General features: G+C 37.8%; 1 protein-coding gene across 37 annotated transcripts in view; it reads right to left on the reverse strand.

Annotated features, from left to right (window-relative positions):
- The window catches only part of rimbp2b (RIMS binding protein 2b), a 200,214-nt gene that overhangs the window by 157,540 nt on the left and 24,948 nt on the right, over positions 1-17,726 (reverse strand). For 36 of the 37 annotated variants that reach the window (XR_010897538.1, XR_010897542.1, XR_010897541.1 and 33 more), the window contains one exon: positions 5,227-5,373. Coding sequence is in view for 28 of the 37 variants with exons in the window: in XM_067413427.1 (XP_067269528.1) it covers positions 5,227-5,373 (147 nt within the window). In the remaining 9 variants the exon portion in view is untranslated. Of the gene's footprint in view, positions 1-4,281; positions 4,305-5,226; positions 5,374-17,726 lie in introns of those variants that run through there. The other variant, XM_067413451.1, reaches the window with a different exon arrangement.

A 17,726-nucleotide genomic window follows, 5' to 3' on the forward strand; every position in this document is an offset into this window, starting at 1 on the left:
GGAGTCAATGTTCATTATTATGTTTTTAACTATCCTGTGCTGTATTAAGCGATGCGTTTGTTGTCAAACTCAATTGTTTAAATATTTTTAATGATGAAAAAATGCCTTTATTTTATTTTATTTTAAAAGTTAATAATTGTATTTTATTAACAAAATATTTTTGTTTGTCTTGTATATTTTTTGATTGAATGATAACATTTTAAGCAGTTATTTGGACATACTACCCCACCTATGGGGCATGTTGTCACATTTCACGTCCATTGTTTCAGGGTAAATCAAGAAAAAAGCTTACACTTATTGAAACAAAACCACATAATTGTATTAGACGTGTGAAATTAATGTAGGCAAAAAATACTCTGAACCCCAAGTGGATTTACACAAACTGAGACAGTAAAAATCGTTATAAGTTGTGCCCTGCTCTCCCCTATATAAATTATCTAATTTGGATAAATGTATATTTTGTATTTTCTCCTAATAAATACGTGTTTAACTGGGTTAGCTTCTGGCCTATTTTAAACACAGCTTTATAAATGGGCATTTATTTTAACTACTAACTGTATAGTTTTAACACATTGATGTAAAATCTGTAAAATGCACGATTTAATACATTTATTTACCTTTTTTTTTTTTTTTACTGGCGAATTAAGTAATATAGGCGATTTGCTTTAGAATGTTCTGAGTTTTAAGAATGTACAGGGATTAATTAAAACACATAGGCTATCCATCGGTCCTCCTCACTGGACGAATTGTTAATGCACAGAGTTTACAGTGTGAAAGGTTTTTTCCGGTAACTGGCAAAACTTCAGACGACACGCGCAGACGTCACGTAGCTTCTCAGGCGAGTATGTGGGCGACGAAAGTCTAACGCTTCTTATCACACGTCTTTGTTCACGGCTTTGCTCACGTCAAGGTACGCGACGATCGACACGATTGATTGCTTAGTTAGCAAAGTAAATATATAAACCACCCCTCATACCATCACACACACACACACACACACACACACACACACACGCACGCACGCGCGCGCGTTACAGCTTGTTCTGATATTTGTTGCGCCTAGTATTGAGAACATCTAATGGTGCATTTCGAAGATATTATCAAGTAGGATATATAAAGTCTCATTAAAGATTTCACACACATCACAATGACGGTGATCCATGTGCAAAGCTGCAAACTCCATCGCGTTCATGTGTTTGGAGTTGCTCGTATCTCCTCAGCTGACGCGTGAACTGCCGCAAATGAAACTTAAATGTTCAGCGTCGCATCCTGAAGCTCAACACACAGTTGTCTTCATTTAAAAACAGCGATATTAAATGATATTACCAGTGCTGATGCCCGCCCGCTCTCTCTCTCTCGCATTGCGGTCTTTGGATCTCGACATGAGCTGAAAACGAAAGTTAAAGAACGACACGCATTCATTGCGTTTTAGCGTGATATGAGAGTTCCGCGTCTTTATTAAAATCAACATATTAACGATTTCTCTCATCCACCTGCAATGTTTGGGATGTTAATGCACCTGAACCGCGGATATAACCGCAATCCGCTCATACTCCGAGTCCTTACACAAAAAATGTCTTTCTGCAATATCTGTGTGTAGTTAAATGGACTAAGCGAAGCGTCGAGGCAGATGATTTTGCCTCGAGGATTTTTTTGATTCGATTAACTCGAGTTACTCGATGAATCGTTGCAGCCCTACTGCTAACATAGGCTATCGCTTGTTCCTGCTTCTTGTTCGTCTGTGTATTGATCCACTGACTCTTTCAGATGATGTCATAGCACCCCCTACCATAGTGACAACACGAAAAGACGAATATTTCCACCAATGGCAGGGAAGCGTTGTCTAATAAATGACGGAACGAAACAGTGGCAGGGAAAGAGTTAAAAATAAAGGTTCCAAAAGTTTTTCGTTTTTCTTTCTTCAGCAATGCCATTAAAGAACCATTTTGGAACACTCAAAGAAGTTTCTTTAAATATGTTTCTTTAAAGGTTCTTTATGGAACCATGAATGCCAATAAAGAACCTTTATTTTTAAGAGTTTAACATGAAGCTAGAGAAAAACTGAATTTGTTGTCATGTGAACAAAAAGTACTTTTAATAAAATTATGTCTGGTAAGGAATCTTACTTCACCCATTATTGGCATTCATTGTGGACCCTGTGTACATTTATGTGCACCTGCAGGCTCTATATCACACTCCTTCACTATTGATGATAAGAGATACTTGAGGTGTGTGTGTGTGTGTGTGTGTGTGTGTGTGTGTGTGTGTGTGTGTGTGTGTGTGTGTGTGTGTGTGTGTGTGTGTGTATGCGTGTTTATATTACACTGTGGGGACAATGTAATAAAAACCTGAGATCTCCTACATTGTGGGGACCAGCCAGCAGTCCCCACAATGTAAATGGATTCATAAACATAGTAAATTAAATATTTTTTGAAAATGTAAAAAGTTGTGTGTGTGTGTGTGTGTGTGTGTGTGTGTGTGTGTGTGTGTGTGTGTGTGTGTGTGTGTGTATGTGTTTGTGTGTGTGTGTGTGTGTGTGTGCGCGCACGTGTGCGTTTCCAGGGCTGATATATGAATGCAAGTGTGTGTAGAGAGTTCTCTCATGACCCTGTTGAGACGAGTTCAATACTTCCTGATGGACATCGCCACTTAGAATAGTCACTAGCAGCCGCGGCTCGTCTGTAAGGGCAGGTGGGGAAGTGTCTGTCCCACCAAAATATTACTCTAAAACATAGACCTCTATATAAGCTGAATCTATAATAAACTGTGCACTATAAACTATTTTAAGTCGTAAAGTGAGCAGGATATAATAAAATTTTATGTATGATTTTGGCAGGCATGTATCATGACACTAAGCAAGGCAGAGGAAGCCTGAGCCCTGTCCAGCTCTACAGCGCCCCATTTTAAAATCTGTAGTGAAAAATGGAAGTGGCTCTAATTGTGTGACTTCACTGGAATTCCTTCCTTATAATATTCTAAAACAATATTCAGAGGCTAAACTGCATAAAGGCAATTCCAAGATAGCATTCTATGTGTTTGTCGTGTGTACTCTGCTTACACCCCATCCATTTCCTTCTTCAAATCCACCGCAAACTTGCATTCAGATCTTCCTCCATTCAATCAACAACTGATGGTCAGAACCAAGTCCCCACTCTACTCTGCAGTTAAAAAACACTTATACAGTACAGGCCAAAAGTTCGGACAAATTACTATTTGTAATGTAAGTGTCTTCTGCTCATCAAGCCTGGATTTATTTGATCAAAAATACAGATCAATTTTTAATATTGTGATATATTATTACAATTTAAAATATTTGGTTTTAAATGTATTATACTTTAAATTATCATTTATTTCTGTGATGCAAAGCTGAATTTTCAGTATCATTCCTCCGGTCTTCAGTGTCACATGATCCTTCAGAAATCATTCTAATATGATGATTCATTATGAGTGCTGGAAACAGTTCTGCTGCTTAATATATTTGATGAATAAAAGGTTCAAAAGAACTGCATTTATTCAAAATAAAAACATATTTTCAGATACTATAAATCTCCTTTACTATCAATTTTTTTTAATCAATTTAACGCATCCTTGCTGAATAAAATTATAGATTTTATTTTCAAAAAATAAAAAAAATGACTGACCCCAAATTGCTGACCAGTAGTGTATATTGTTGTTACAAAATATTTCTTTTTTAAAACATTTGCTTCTTTTTTATTTTTTTACTTTTTATTCATCAAAGTATTATAAAAAAAAGCATCACAGGTTATGAAAAAATATTAAGCAGCAGAACTGTTTCACAATTTTGATTTCACTTGGATGTAGTCACAATACGACAATACTGTTTAATACTGTACAATACAACAATACTGCTAATTCCATTACATCACAACTTTACAATATTACTTTTTTAAAATAAATGTATCATTCTGATGGCAGATTGCAATCCAGAAAGTTCTAAACAACAGTCTTCAACTGGAGATTCACCCGTAGTCAAAACCAAAAGCAAATTAAACTGCTGGAAATTTAAATCTACACTTCTAATACACACTAAATACACGTAGTCACGCAATACTGACATTTATTGTTAACATTAACAATTTGAGAACAAAGTATAACAATAATAATAATTTGCATGGTTTGATGTAATATGAAGCGATCATTAGATTAAATAAACGTTGGTAGCGTGATTTAATGTAGTGTTTTTTTTTCTCAGTTGGTCAGAACAAAAGCGGCAAACATGTTACTTAATTGTTCAGATGAAAATTATTATTTTGGTCATACTTCCAAGATGTAGAATCTGTGATCCTGAAGTACAGTATCCACACCTGGTGATTGACAGCCAACAGTGATAATCCTCAAAACATTAGATTCATCCGCACTGAGACGCCGTTTTCAGAAAGGTTTTCATTAATTTTTAATTAATGAACCTCCCCAAAAATGTGACACACCAAAACAGGAAAAATAACAAGCTAATGGACTGCTTTTATAAAAATTCTGTTTCCAAGCAACTAACAGGTGAGAGGAACTGCAGCTCTGTGCATCCACAGTGTTCAAAACAAAAAGAGAATGTGAGACCGAACATGCCACACGACTGATCAGATGATGATATGTTAGTATGAGAACAGACATGAAACAACACTACCTAAAATCAAATATTCAATTATATTGTTATAATGTGAATGCCACTGTATTTGTGATATAAGCCAATGGCAATAAAAGATGTCGTGCACTACATAATTCAATGTTTTACTACTAATAAATATTCACCTGTATACAATAAATCATTATAAATAAATACATTTGGGCCAAAATTCATTACAATCAATCCAGCATTCTCTGGACAACACATCTTTTACAGAATTGAAAGCTAGAAATGGGAAACCTGATGACTCACGGAGAGCTTCTACTGGGAAACATGACGTGACAGGAATATAAGCGGATGTGTGTATGTAAGCAATGCAATGCATTTACATCTAGACCAGCGCATCAAAGAGAAGCCTGAAGACTTCCAAACAATCTCCAGTGGGATATATGCATATATCCACATAAGAGTGTGTGTTAAAACCAATTTAAGCAAACATTCATTTAGGCTTTAACATTATGCAAGGAACAAAACACACTCTCCATCTTTACTTTCCCGAAGCAAAACCCTTAAACAATAAAACAAACACAAAGTCTTTGTCATGATTGCCATACGGTTAGGAGAACGTATGCATGCAGACTAACCAAAAGCTTGTGCTGTTGTCGAAGCAGGTAGAGGGCGGCGGTCTCGGGTGAGAGTTTGTGTTTCCTGTCCTCTAGCAGTCGGTACGCTTCCACATGCTGGGCCGATAACTCAGATAAATGCAGTGGAAGCACCTCATTTCGCAGTTTCTGGAAATCACAGAAATAAAAATACATAAATATTTAGATGGATGGATGGATGGATATTTCACAATATTTCTTTTTTTACTGTAAAGAATTTGACTGTCCCCATGTTTAAACATGTATGTACATTATGCATAAAGGTATCTTATTAAATAATATGAATATAGAAATAAATAATAAATAAATAACATTATCCCATGTCCCAAAAGTATTTGGATACTTGTGTCACACTTAATGTATAAATGTTACATTAAATATGAAATATCAGACAAGTGGCATATTAATTAAAGCTAATGTTAAAGCTTTTCACAGTACTAAATTTACTTTTACTTTGCTATTAAAGGTCACTTCAACTGAAAATATCAACTTAAATGTGATTTACTTTATGCAGGAAAAAATATGAACGTTACAGCTAAACAAGCATGTCATCTACTATTAAATAGTCTAGCTAGCCAGTATGTCCGTGTTTACACTGCGTCTTCTTTGTTAGCAGAGTGACTCTTTTGTGGTTCTTGTCAACAGTGCTGGTTTCCTGTAAGGCCTGACTTTAGCAGGTGGCCAGTGAGTACAAAGCAACATTACACCATCATCAGGTTCTTTACACATTACCAGGGGCCATTACTACTCTGGCAAGCAAACAGCAGCTTATCAACGCGTCTGTTTGTTCATGTGTATGTGTGTGTGTGTTTGTGTCCATAAACTGGATTGGGTTACATACAAAAACATTAACACCTGCTCAGTTTGAATGTAAAGAAAACAATGAACAAACAGTCATGAAAACATGCATGTGGGTATATTAAACTGCTGCAAATGAACAAACACACATGCACAGATGATCTTGCTTGCTGCTGTTAGTCAGATAACATGAATACTAAAACAGGAGCTGAACCAGACTTCACTAAAAGCTCTGAGTTACTGAAAGGCTTAAATATCTGAGGACCACTTCATTGTTTTTGTTCCCTGTCATTTAGCTTTTTTTTTTGTTCGATTCATCGCGGGTGCCCAAAAGCGTGATCTATGTAAGTCCACATGTCATATAACATAAAGCTATGCCCTATGCTTAGAACTATAGTTCCAACCAAGTAAGTTTGTGACACTGTTTGCGATTGTTGGTTGAAACTATGGTTTCGGGGAAACATAATTAAAATCTATCAACTATGTTGGTAACTTGAAATCATTGTTCCCCAAAGCATTGTTAGCCAACTATAGGTTAACAATGCTCTGGGGCATACCCCAGTTTATTTCTGGTCTATATAAAGCACCTCCTTGTGCTCTGATTTTCTGGCTGGACAAGTATGATGTGATTGGTCAACTGCTTAGAGTGTGTTTCACAAATGTCTTTACCTTTACTGCGAATCTCAACTCAATCAGGCTTGACCCCCTTGACAATGATTTCAAAATATATATATTTTTAAAGTACTTTCCTTCTTTTTGATATTGGACACTCGTATTAGTCATGTACCCATATAATAATAAAAGTTTAAACATTTGAAAATATAATATTCTCACTAAAGTTCTAGTCTTTTGGACTCCACTATATATAATTTATAATCAAATTAAATAGTTTGACTAGCACTCAAAAATCTGTGACTATTAAAGACTAATATTGACTATATTTGCAGCCTGAACTAATCCATGATGCCATTTGACAAGAGTGCAAAATACTTCATGAAAGAAACTAATGTGGTATAAAAGCACCAAAAACATCCATGTAATGACTCAGCAGTTTAAAGTTTCAGTTTAAAGTACCTACATATATGGCATTTGAGATCTTCAGATACTCACACCTGCCTAAGCGTCCGCTCTTAAATGACCAGGATAGGTGAATTAGCCTAACAGTTAGCTTAGCCCTTCAGATCACAGGAAGCAGAAGGAACAAAAAGGGTGTTTACTAATTCATGGCAGCAGTCAGGTGTAACGGGGGGCGGCCTTTGTTCTGAAGAAGATTCAGAAACATTACACTGAGGGAACGAACCACGAGTAATCTACAGGGCTAAAATTAGACTGCAGTGTGAATAGCTGCGAGGGGAAAATGGTTTGATCATTGACAAGTATGTGAAAACAAAAAGCCTGCTGACCCTCAGGCATGTTGTGTTAAGCTTCCATTCACTTGTCTTTTGGCTGTGGTTGGGTATATGTTGACTAAGTGTGCTTGTGTGTGTGTGTGTGTGTGTGTGTGTGTGTGTGTGTGTGTGTGTGTGTGTGTGTGTGTGTGTGTGTGTGTGTGTGTGTGTGTGTGTGTGTGTGTGTGTGTGTGTGTGTGTGTGTGTGTGTGTGTGTGTGTGTGTGTGTTCGTGTGTGTGTGTGTTCGTATGTAAGTCGGTATTTGTGTCACAACGGATCTGTTAAATCTGTCTGTGCTGTCTTGACATGGCTCATATGACATTTTCTGAAAACAATCCTTCAGTTGGTCCAAACAAACCAGTAGGCAAATGAATGAACAAACAAGATTCAAAAACAGTAAATGGGGCTGTTTATGCCTGATCACTTCATGTATTTTCTCTGAATGGATAGCTATCCGATTGTAAAAAGGCCAGGTGTAAATGCCCTCCAAAATGCTTTTCAGATGGATTTAAATCTGACCACTCAAACCACTTCAGGAGATGGTTTAAAAAGCATTCCGGATGACACTGGACACATGTAAATACATCTGGTTGCTGAAGCCAACATATGAAACCAACCTGGCCTCATATGTCAATTTTACTCCTCCTTAAATGGAAAAAAATAAATATATGAAAGCGTGTTTTACACTATGGAAGCTAGTTTTTACCACTGAAAAAGAAAGAAACGTAATTACGACATTTTATATGACAATTCAGACTTTTTCTTGCAATTGAGAGTTTACATCTCATAATTCTGCCTTTTTTTCTCGGAATTGCGTGATATAATAAGCTTATGACTTATCTCAATATAGTGAGATATATTGTGAGTAAAAAAGTCCAATTCTGAGGATAAAAGGGACCCTTTTTCCCCCTCAGAATTGGGAGTTTTTATATCATAACTTTATAACTCACAACTGTGAGTTTACATCATGCAATTCCTTTTTTATTCTGTAGCAGAAACGAGCTTCCATAATACAGGCCCCCAGTAGCCAGATTTGACAGTGCTACTGTAACACGCATCATATTCGCCCTAAATGTGGCCCACTCCAGATGAACTTCTATCAAGCCGACACGCAAACTTCCGCAAATAAAACAAAAACGTTCTCTGTTACATCCTGAAGCCCAATCCTTATTATGCCTGCTACAGACTGTGCGATTTCAATCCTACAAATAAGATCCTTACAAATCACACTGTACGACATGAATCTACTAAACTTGGGTATGCCATATGCACCGATCAGGCATAACATTATGACCTAATATTGTGTTGGTCTTGCTTTTGCTGCCAAAATAGCGCTGACCCATCAAGGCATGGACTCCACTAGACCTCTGAAGGTGTGCTGTGGTATATGGCACCAAGATGTTAGCAGCAAATCCTTTAAGTCCTGTTGCAAGGTGGGACCTCCAGGGATCAGAATTGTTTGTTCAGCACATCCCACAGATGCTCGATTGGATTGAGATCTGGGGAATTTGGAGGCCAAGTCAACTCGTTGTTGTGCTCCTCAAACCATTACTGAACCATTTTTGAATTATCCTGCTTAAAGAGGCCACAGCAACCAGGAACCGTTTCCATGAAAGTGTGTACATGGTCTGCAACAATGCTTACATGGATGGCAGGACCAAAGGTTTCTTAGCAGAACATTGCCCATTGGTGCCATGTGTTCCCCAGGTAAGCGACACACCCGGCCATCCACATGATGTAAAAGAAAATGGGATTCATCAGAACAGACCACCTTCTTCCATTGCTCCGTGGTTCAGGTCTAATGCCCACTGTTGGCCCTTTTGGTGGTGGACAGGGGTCAGCTACCCTGACTAGTCTGTAGCTATGAAGCCCCATACGCAACAAACTGAGATGCACTGTGTATTCTGACACCTTTCTATCAGAACCAGCATTACGATTTAGTGGTGTAGAATATGGTCATGCAGAATAATTCATTAATATGTGCTTTTTAAGTACTAATAAACAGCCAATATCCTAGTAATATGCATACTAATAACTAGTTAAGAATTAGACCCTAGATTAAAATGTTATTGAAATGTATTTGCAGAACCGAATGCACTCCAAATAATTACTGAAGAACCTTTATAAGAGAGTATAATCACATAGTTGTCTAAGATCCATCATTTGCATGGCTGACCACTCAATGACCTTTCAAATGCTGCATGCTGAAAGACTTGCTGTAGATCAGAGAAAGAGCTAGTGCACTGCACAGCCATTGGCCTCAAGAGAGTGAGCAGCAGGGTATTTATAGCCCAACACGTCCCCAGCTGCATGGCTCCTACACCCCGCCAACAGGCAATTGGGCAACACAAGCTCACCCCTCCAGCAACCACCACACTAACGTCCATAACAAAAACAGACATCTGGACATCAGTGGCCCTCAAAAGGGAGAGAATAAATGATCAGGCAGAAAAAAAAGAGAAAAGGGCTGAAAGAGAGCAAGAAAAAATATCCACCGTCAGTGTGTTTACCTTTAGAATTTATAAAATAGTCCTCGGCAGACAAGTTCAATTACATAAGAGTAATACAAAACAATGATTCTTAGACTGTTTATTCTACTTCGCGGTGCTTTAAGGACAGCCTCCAGTTCAAACAAAAAATGACTCCTGGCAATATAAGAATAAATATGTCACATGTAATCTGCTTTGGTTTCGTTTTTTTCTGTGTTCTGTTACCGTTTTGTCTGCCTGATTTGCTAGTTAATTTCCTCGTTTGATAATCAGTCTCATTTAGACAAACCTTAGGATGATAAAGACTATCTTGTTTCTCTAATCCTTTGTCGAGCACATGTAATACAACCAACGCCTGACAAATAACAATAATAATAATAATAATAATAATAATAATTTCAATACGATTTATTTAAATATGCTTTAAAGGTGGGGTAAGTGCTTTCTGGTAACCGTTGTTGTTATTTCAAATCACCAAAACAAACACGCCCCTACCCCCAAAAGGATCTCGCCCCTATTTTGATAGCTTGGCCCCACACATACGTAACCAAGGCAACGACTATGGCAGAATCTCTGGTACTAATCCAGGTTAAATATTCAATGAAAAAGTCTACCCTTCTATCACAAAAACACAAACCGCTCTCATGAACAACTCTATAGTACACAAGTACATGTCCAACTAACGATATATTACAATTATGACCAGATAAGGGTTAAATACACTCAGCTAAAGGATTATTAGGAACACCTGTTCAGTTTCTCATTAATGCAATTATCTAATCAACCAATCACATGGCAGTTGCTTCAATGCATTTAGGGGTGTGGTCCTGGTCAAGACAATCTCCTGAACTCCAAACTGAATGTCAGAATGGGAAAGAAAGGTGATTTAAGCAATTGTGAGCGTGGCATGGTTGTTGGTGCTAGACGGGCTGGTCTGAGTATTTCAGAATCTGCTCAGTTACTGGGATTTTCACACACAACCATTTCTAGGGTTTACAAAGAATGGTGTGAAAAGGGAAAAACATCCAGTATGCGGCAGTCCTGTCGGCGAAAATGGCTTGTTGATGCTAGAGGTCAGAGGAGAATGGGCCGACTGATTCAAGCTGATAGAAGAGCAACTTTGACTAAAATAACCACTCGTTACATCCGAGGTATGCAGCAAAGCATTTGTGAAGCCACAACACGCACAACCTTGATGGGATGGGCTACAACAGCAGAAGACCCCAACGGGTACCACTCATCTCCACTACAAATAGGAAAGAGAGGCTACAATTTGCACAAGCTCACCAAAATTGGACAGTTGAAGACTCGATTTCTGTTGAGACATTCAGATGGTAAAGTCAGAATTTGGTGTAAACAGAATGAGAGCATGGACCCATCATGCCTTGTTACCACTTTAGGCCCCTTAGTGCCAAGTGGGCATTGTTTAAATGCCACGGCCTACCTGAGCATTGTTTCTGATCATGTCCGTCACTTTATGACCACCATGTACCCATCCTCTGATGGCTACTTCCAGCAGGATAATGCACCACGAAGCTTGATAATGTCACAAAGCTTGAATCATTTCAAATTGGTTTCTTGAACATGACAATGAGTTCACTGTACTAAAATGGCCCTTACAGTCACCAGATCTCAACCCAATAGAGCATCTTTGGGATGTGGTGGAAGGAAGTTCTGAAGGCGAAAGGGGGTCAAACACTGTATTAGTATGGTGTTCCTAATAATCCTTTAGGTGAGTGTAGATCATGAAAAGAGGAAACAAACATATATAAGGAGTATAGTATCTTACTTGTCGGACACATTTTGTAAACTGACGCATGAAACACTGAGGAGATTTTTACGGTACAGTGTGGAAATGAATGGGCCTTTATCATCACTGAAGTGAGCGACAATATGATCGCAAATGAACAAACAAGCGAACATGACACACCAGCATATTCAAGCAGAAGCCAGCATATACTAGTTCTCAGCTAATGTCCATCATATATCGTTTTTTTTAAATAATAAATTGCACTCTGCCCTCTCTTCTCACCATCAATAGTAGACACGCCCCTTACCTGCTTATTGGCTACAAGTTTGTTATTGGACTCAGCCCGAGTCCGTTATGTAAAACAGTTTCGAAATAATACTTACCCCACCTTTAAAGTATATAAATTCAATTATTGGCAAAGAAAACACACATTATTTGCCATTTAAAAGACTAGAATTTTATTATGTATTTTAACGATATATCCACTCAGCTGGAGTTTATAACTGTACAATTTTACATTTGAAATATGTATATAATAATATAATTAGTATTATATTAGGGATAACTCAATGAGTCATGATTAAACCCTAAAATATATGCTTAAACATTTTTTGAGAGTTGTTTTTAATTATTAGAGAAATATTACTATCTTATTAAAACTTATTAAGCATCTGGAATATACAAAACTTGTCCCAGCCAGGTCCATGAATTCAATAATAAATTAAATCTAAAACGATTACCATAAAATAAGAAACAATCAGAGCAGATTAATAAGCCATCATGCCAGTTCAGCACCACAAAACTGCCTCTTTCTCTTGGCTCAATGTCTAACTTCTAAACAAACAAGGGCCTTAAAAATCCCGCATTTTGTCAGATTTGTGGAGCTGAGCTTGTTTTCTCCCCATTATCAATTTTAATTAGCGTGTTTGGCTGTTTGTGAATATGGCTAAGACTTTTTCCCACCCAACAACCAGGGGGCCATTTGTATTGGGGTCAGGTCATGAATCCTGTGAGCCCAGGCAAACATTTGCCGAATTGCTCGGCTCCTAGTCCTGTTAAACTCTGCAGACGCAGAGAGTGTCAGTCTAGAAGGCGGCCACCCCTCCTCACCGTTTTCCTAATTGGTTTTCAGTGAGGGCAAGGCAAATTTAATCTAGCCTATTACAGCTATGCTATTCAATTAGCCTTTGCTACTCCCATGCACTAAGAGGCAGATATAGAGAATCTGCACTCATCTATTCGGTGCGCTACTCAAATTAACATGGGACCACCAGAAAGACAGAACAGCACCAGAGAAAGGAAAGAGAAGAAAACATATGACCAATTCTACTCTGTGCTGTGAAGCAGGGATTTCCATATGACACACATCATGAAAATGTTTTTTCTTCTTCAAGCATAAATATAACCAGAGCTGGACAGTAAGGGAGTACATTTACTTGAGTACAGTACTTAAGTACAATTTTGAGGGATCTGTACTTTACTCTAGAATCATTTTTGGGGAGTACTCATGACTTTACTCAAGTACATTTGAGAGGCAAATATTGTACTCTTTACTCCACTACATTTCTATCCATAACCGTAAGTACCCGTTACTACTTCTAAAAAAATAATTCTCAAAAATCCCTTAATTTGTTGTTTCCCTCTCAAATGTGATTAGATTGTAGCCTGACAAGCCAGACCCACATCAAGATGTTTGGTCTGGAAACTCACCATAGACAGGGCTCAATCCGAGGGGCGGGATAAACGGTTGTCTTTCAAACTCCCTCTGCACGCGATAGGATAGCGCTACACCAACCGGAGCAACGACGGTGAAGGGGAGCTCGCTGACTGATTAAACTTTCGCCTTATCCGGTCGGCTAAACTCCGAACACATCTTCCCTTTTTAAGAATGACTTCAGTGCCGCTCTTTGTTCTTTTCTCAGAGAAAAGCTTAACTCCAAGTCTTCCGGTGGCGCGGACAGAGCTGATTCGAAAGACCGCCGCCGTTCGCCAGTTTCTGTGTTACTAGAAGCACGCAAACGCAACTCGGCCGTCGTCATTATGGCCCCGCCCGCCGACTCTATAGCCTACACGATGTGATTGGGCCGTCCAGATTCTGAGGAATACAGCTCAGATAGGTATTGAGAGTTGCTAGACCACACTTGCGGGCAAATTAAATTTGCTGCCGCTAGGGTGCGTCTAGATTTCTAGGCTAATTAGATTGTGCAAGCGCCACTGATTTGGACACCCTATCAGCAATCAGCTTCAGCTTTCCGCCAAAGCAGGGTTGGCCCACGGCATAGGCGGAGTAGGCAAAAGCTAGGGGCGCCACTTGTCCATAGGGGTGCAAAAATAAATTATTTTTAAGGTTTTATTAATGGAATTAATTTATGAATATTATTTGAAATATTACCAAACACAAAAAAAATCCCAGCCCAGCGAGTGCTTTATTGTCAGATATAGAACGCATGATCAGTTTAACGTTGGGAATGTGTGTTGTGTTGCGTCGCCTCTTGCGCATCTAATGTAGAGAGGATTGCTTTCGTTTTTTTAGTGTGCTTGGTCATTCGCGCCAGATACAGTGAAAGTTGCCTGATTATTTATGACGGATGGCCAAATTCACTGTGTCAAAATGACAGAAGCGCTCTGATGCAGGGAACATAAGGAATAAGGGGATAAAGACAGAGGTAAAGTGATGAATGAGAAGTTTATCTAATTGGTGTTTCCACAACTTGGACTGATAGCATGTAACGTTTGTGCTTAACCTTTATACAAGGGGCACCAAGTAAAATCTTGCCTATAGGGCAGCAAATTGGTCAGGGCCGGCCCTGTGCCAAAGTCAACTCCATGATCAGATTTAACAGACAAAAAAACAGTAAAAACAGAAATATGATTTCTGTTTAAAAAGCTGAAAAAAAAGCATTTTTTTATTTATATATATTTTAAAATGTAATTCATTCCTGTGATGGCAAAGCTTAAGAAACATTTCTTATTATAATCAATGTTAAAAACGTGGCTGTTTAAGATGTTTGTGGATACCACTGTAATACATTTTTGGATTCTTTGATGAATAGAAAGAAGAACAGCATTTAAAAAAAAAGAAACCTTTTGTAGGTAGAATTCAATTTTTGAATCTTTAAACTGTTTTGTCAGATTCATAAAAGCATAACTATAAAAAAAAAATCAGCCATTTTAAACATTAAACCTTTAGGTCAAAAGGTTTTTAAGATCATAAGAAAGTGTGTAAAACATTTGACTGCCGTTTTCTTTCTGCTGAAAAAAACCCATGAATATAAAGTGAAAGTGAATATTTTTGAAGTGAAAAACCTTTGTCTACCCTATTATTTCTGTCTTCATGTATCAGAACACAGTGAAGAAAAATGAAGGACGAAGTTAGCAAACAAAAGGACAAAAACCCTTAGAAAGCTTGTAGGTGACCTTATTCTTTTAGCTGCTTTGTGGCATCACAAGCAGCCTCTTAAAACCTCTTAAAATTGCTCAAAGCCATAATGTCCTTTAACACAGGCTATGAAAAACACTGCTTCCACAAATGCTGACATTACTGTAACGCTTGAAGGAATGGACTTCAAACAGAATGAATGTAGGATTATAATTAAAGCCTCGGCTAAATAAAGAGGACAATAACAATAGGTCACATTCTTGTTAACACATTAACGGTCTCTGTAGCTCCAGCAGTGAAGATGAATTGAAAGGTGCGAAGATAACATTTTAAAAGAAGACAAAAAATTAAAGACCAGCGTTTATCTGTGGGCACAGTGGGACAATATTTATGCTGACATAATGATGTGTGAAATGAAATTGATCAGAACAGCAGTGAGAATCAATTAACTCTGCAGAGTAAGCAAAGGGTCCTGTCAGGCATTTTCTCCATATTGATTATCAGTACAGAAAAAAATAGATTATCAAAATAATACAAAAGGAGCAACCAAACTTGACTGAAAAAAATTAGATTAAGAAAAATCTGATAAAAAATTATTTTATTATTTACTGAACATCTTATCTCCTATGGTGGAGGGCAATATTTTCACTGGAAAGAAAAAAATACTTACATTTCAGTCTTTTTCTCACTATTGTATATGGCATCAAAAGACTTTGAATATAGCACAAGATTTACAAAGTACATTTACTGTGAATTTTCAATACCATTTAAAAGTTTACAGACAGAATTGAGCTAGGATGCATTATATTGCTGTTACACACAATATTGTACTAAACAAATGCAGCCTTGGTAGGCATAAAAGACAAAAAAAACTGAAGTGCCCCTATTATGGTTTTTCTAATATTCCGTTTCATGCAGTGTGTAATAGCTATCAGTGAATTTAAACATTCTACAAAGTAGTAAAGTCGAAAAGTGCATGATAAATAAAGGTATTGTCTAAAAAAAAAACTTTAAAAAACGAATCTGAACCGCCTAGACGAGTCGCTTTTATGTCTAATCCCACTTTGTGATGGTTCTACTAGATAAGATATTCGCATAATGTCCGCCTATGTTGTACGTTGTCCGCTCAGGACCAACTTGACCAGCTCTCAGACATAATTTTACTGACGACTACTTCTTAAATTCATTTCAACGTGGGATTCGCAAAACTCTTGCTCTGGAAAGATGGGTCAGTACCCAGTTTGTGTAGTAGTATTTGGACCAACTTGCTCCTCAGAATCACAACCTGTAAGTAATTATTTATATATTTTCTACCGGATGTACAAAATTCATAGATTTGTGTTTTATTTTGTGTAAGTGTCTGGCTACCTCGCTTTATTACTGTCTTACTGAAATACTTCTGCTAAGCATCTGTGGGCCACTTTTACCTAAAACTGTCTATTTGTCTGTCGTTCTTACTACTTTGAATAGAGAAAAAGGATGGAGCAAGATTTGTTTTACAAACTTTGATGTTACATCAGTCATTCACGTGGGCTAAATATGCACCATTATTGATACAGTTCCCACATGTGCACTAATAAATGATAAATATACACATGGGTTTGTTGATGGAAATACTCTTGTTAATGCTGATGGTGAGGAATTACAGTTGCAAAATCTCATAATGTACCTCAAATTGAGGGATGTGCGAGTCAAATGTATCACTGAGAAACATCCTGCTCAAGTCCTCCTTGCCAAGTCAGTTCGAGTTGAATAACCATGTTTCATCATCCGACTAATGCTCGGATTGATATGGTAAAATCAACGTCATAGTTTGTCTTTACAGTGTGTACAATTGCTGAGGACTGAGGAAGCCTCTGGAGCTGAAATCTGGCCAATCAGAGCAGAGCAGGCTCGCCAAAAGGAGGGATTTAGAGAGACTTGAATTCGTTTTTTTGAGAATCAATGGGTGCGTTTACAGGCACACCAGTAAGCTGATAACTCCAAAAAATCAGCTTATTGAAATAACCAGTTTTCCCCGTTTACATGCAAACCAGTAAACGGACAACGCAAGTAAACCGCGTTTACATGACTTTATTTATAAACCGGGTTATTTCCTTGTAGTGCCGTCAAAAATAATAATGTCCATATATCTGACTCAAATGTTTTTCAAATGATACGTCAGTTGTGATGTTAAATAAAGCGTGCACTGTGTCAGCGGGAGATTTACGGCTCATATTATCCCTCATGCAGTTATGAAGTGTTTTGACGTTTTGACTAAACCTCTCCTACTTCTGCTGCATGTGATGAGAAGAACACATGTTTACAATTTTCTGGGTCAAAAGGAGTCTGCGTTTGTGATATGTCCTTATTTCATGCAAAACGCTAGCTCGCTCATGTCCGATGTGTTTAAATCTGCTCTAAATTCGCTTTTTTGTCACCTATCACACATGCGCACTTCAATAAGCCAACAGAAAGCAGGTTAATGCGTTTACATGCAGCACGAAATTGAATTAAGAGGCAAAATACTACCTGTCCCAACCGGTTTATGCTTACGCCGTTTATGACATTACTCCGATAAAAGAAAACGGGTTACCGCATTTACATGACCATGTTCATTGTCGGCTTATTGGGCATAAATCGGCTTAAGAACGTGCATGTAAACGCACCTATTGAAAACTGTGGTGATGTGCAATGT

The sequence above is a fragment of the Pseudorasbora parva genome, chromosome 13 (genome assembly GCF_024679245.1).
Source record: "Pseudorasbora parva isolate DD20220531a chromosome 13, ASM2467924v1, whole genome shotgun sequence".
NCBI lineage: Eukaryota > Metazoa > Chordata > Actinopteri > Cypriniformes > Gobionidae > Pseudorasbora > Pseudorasbora parva.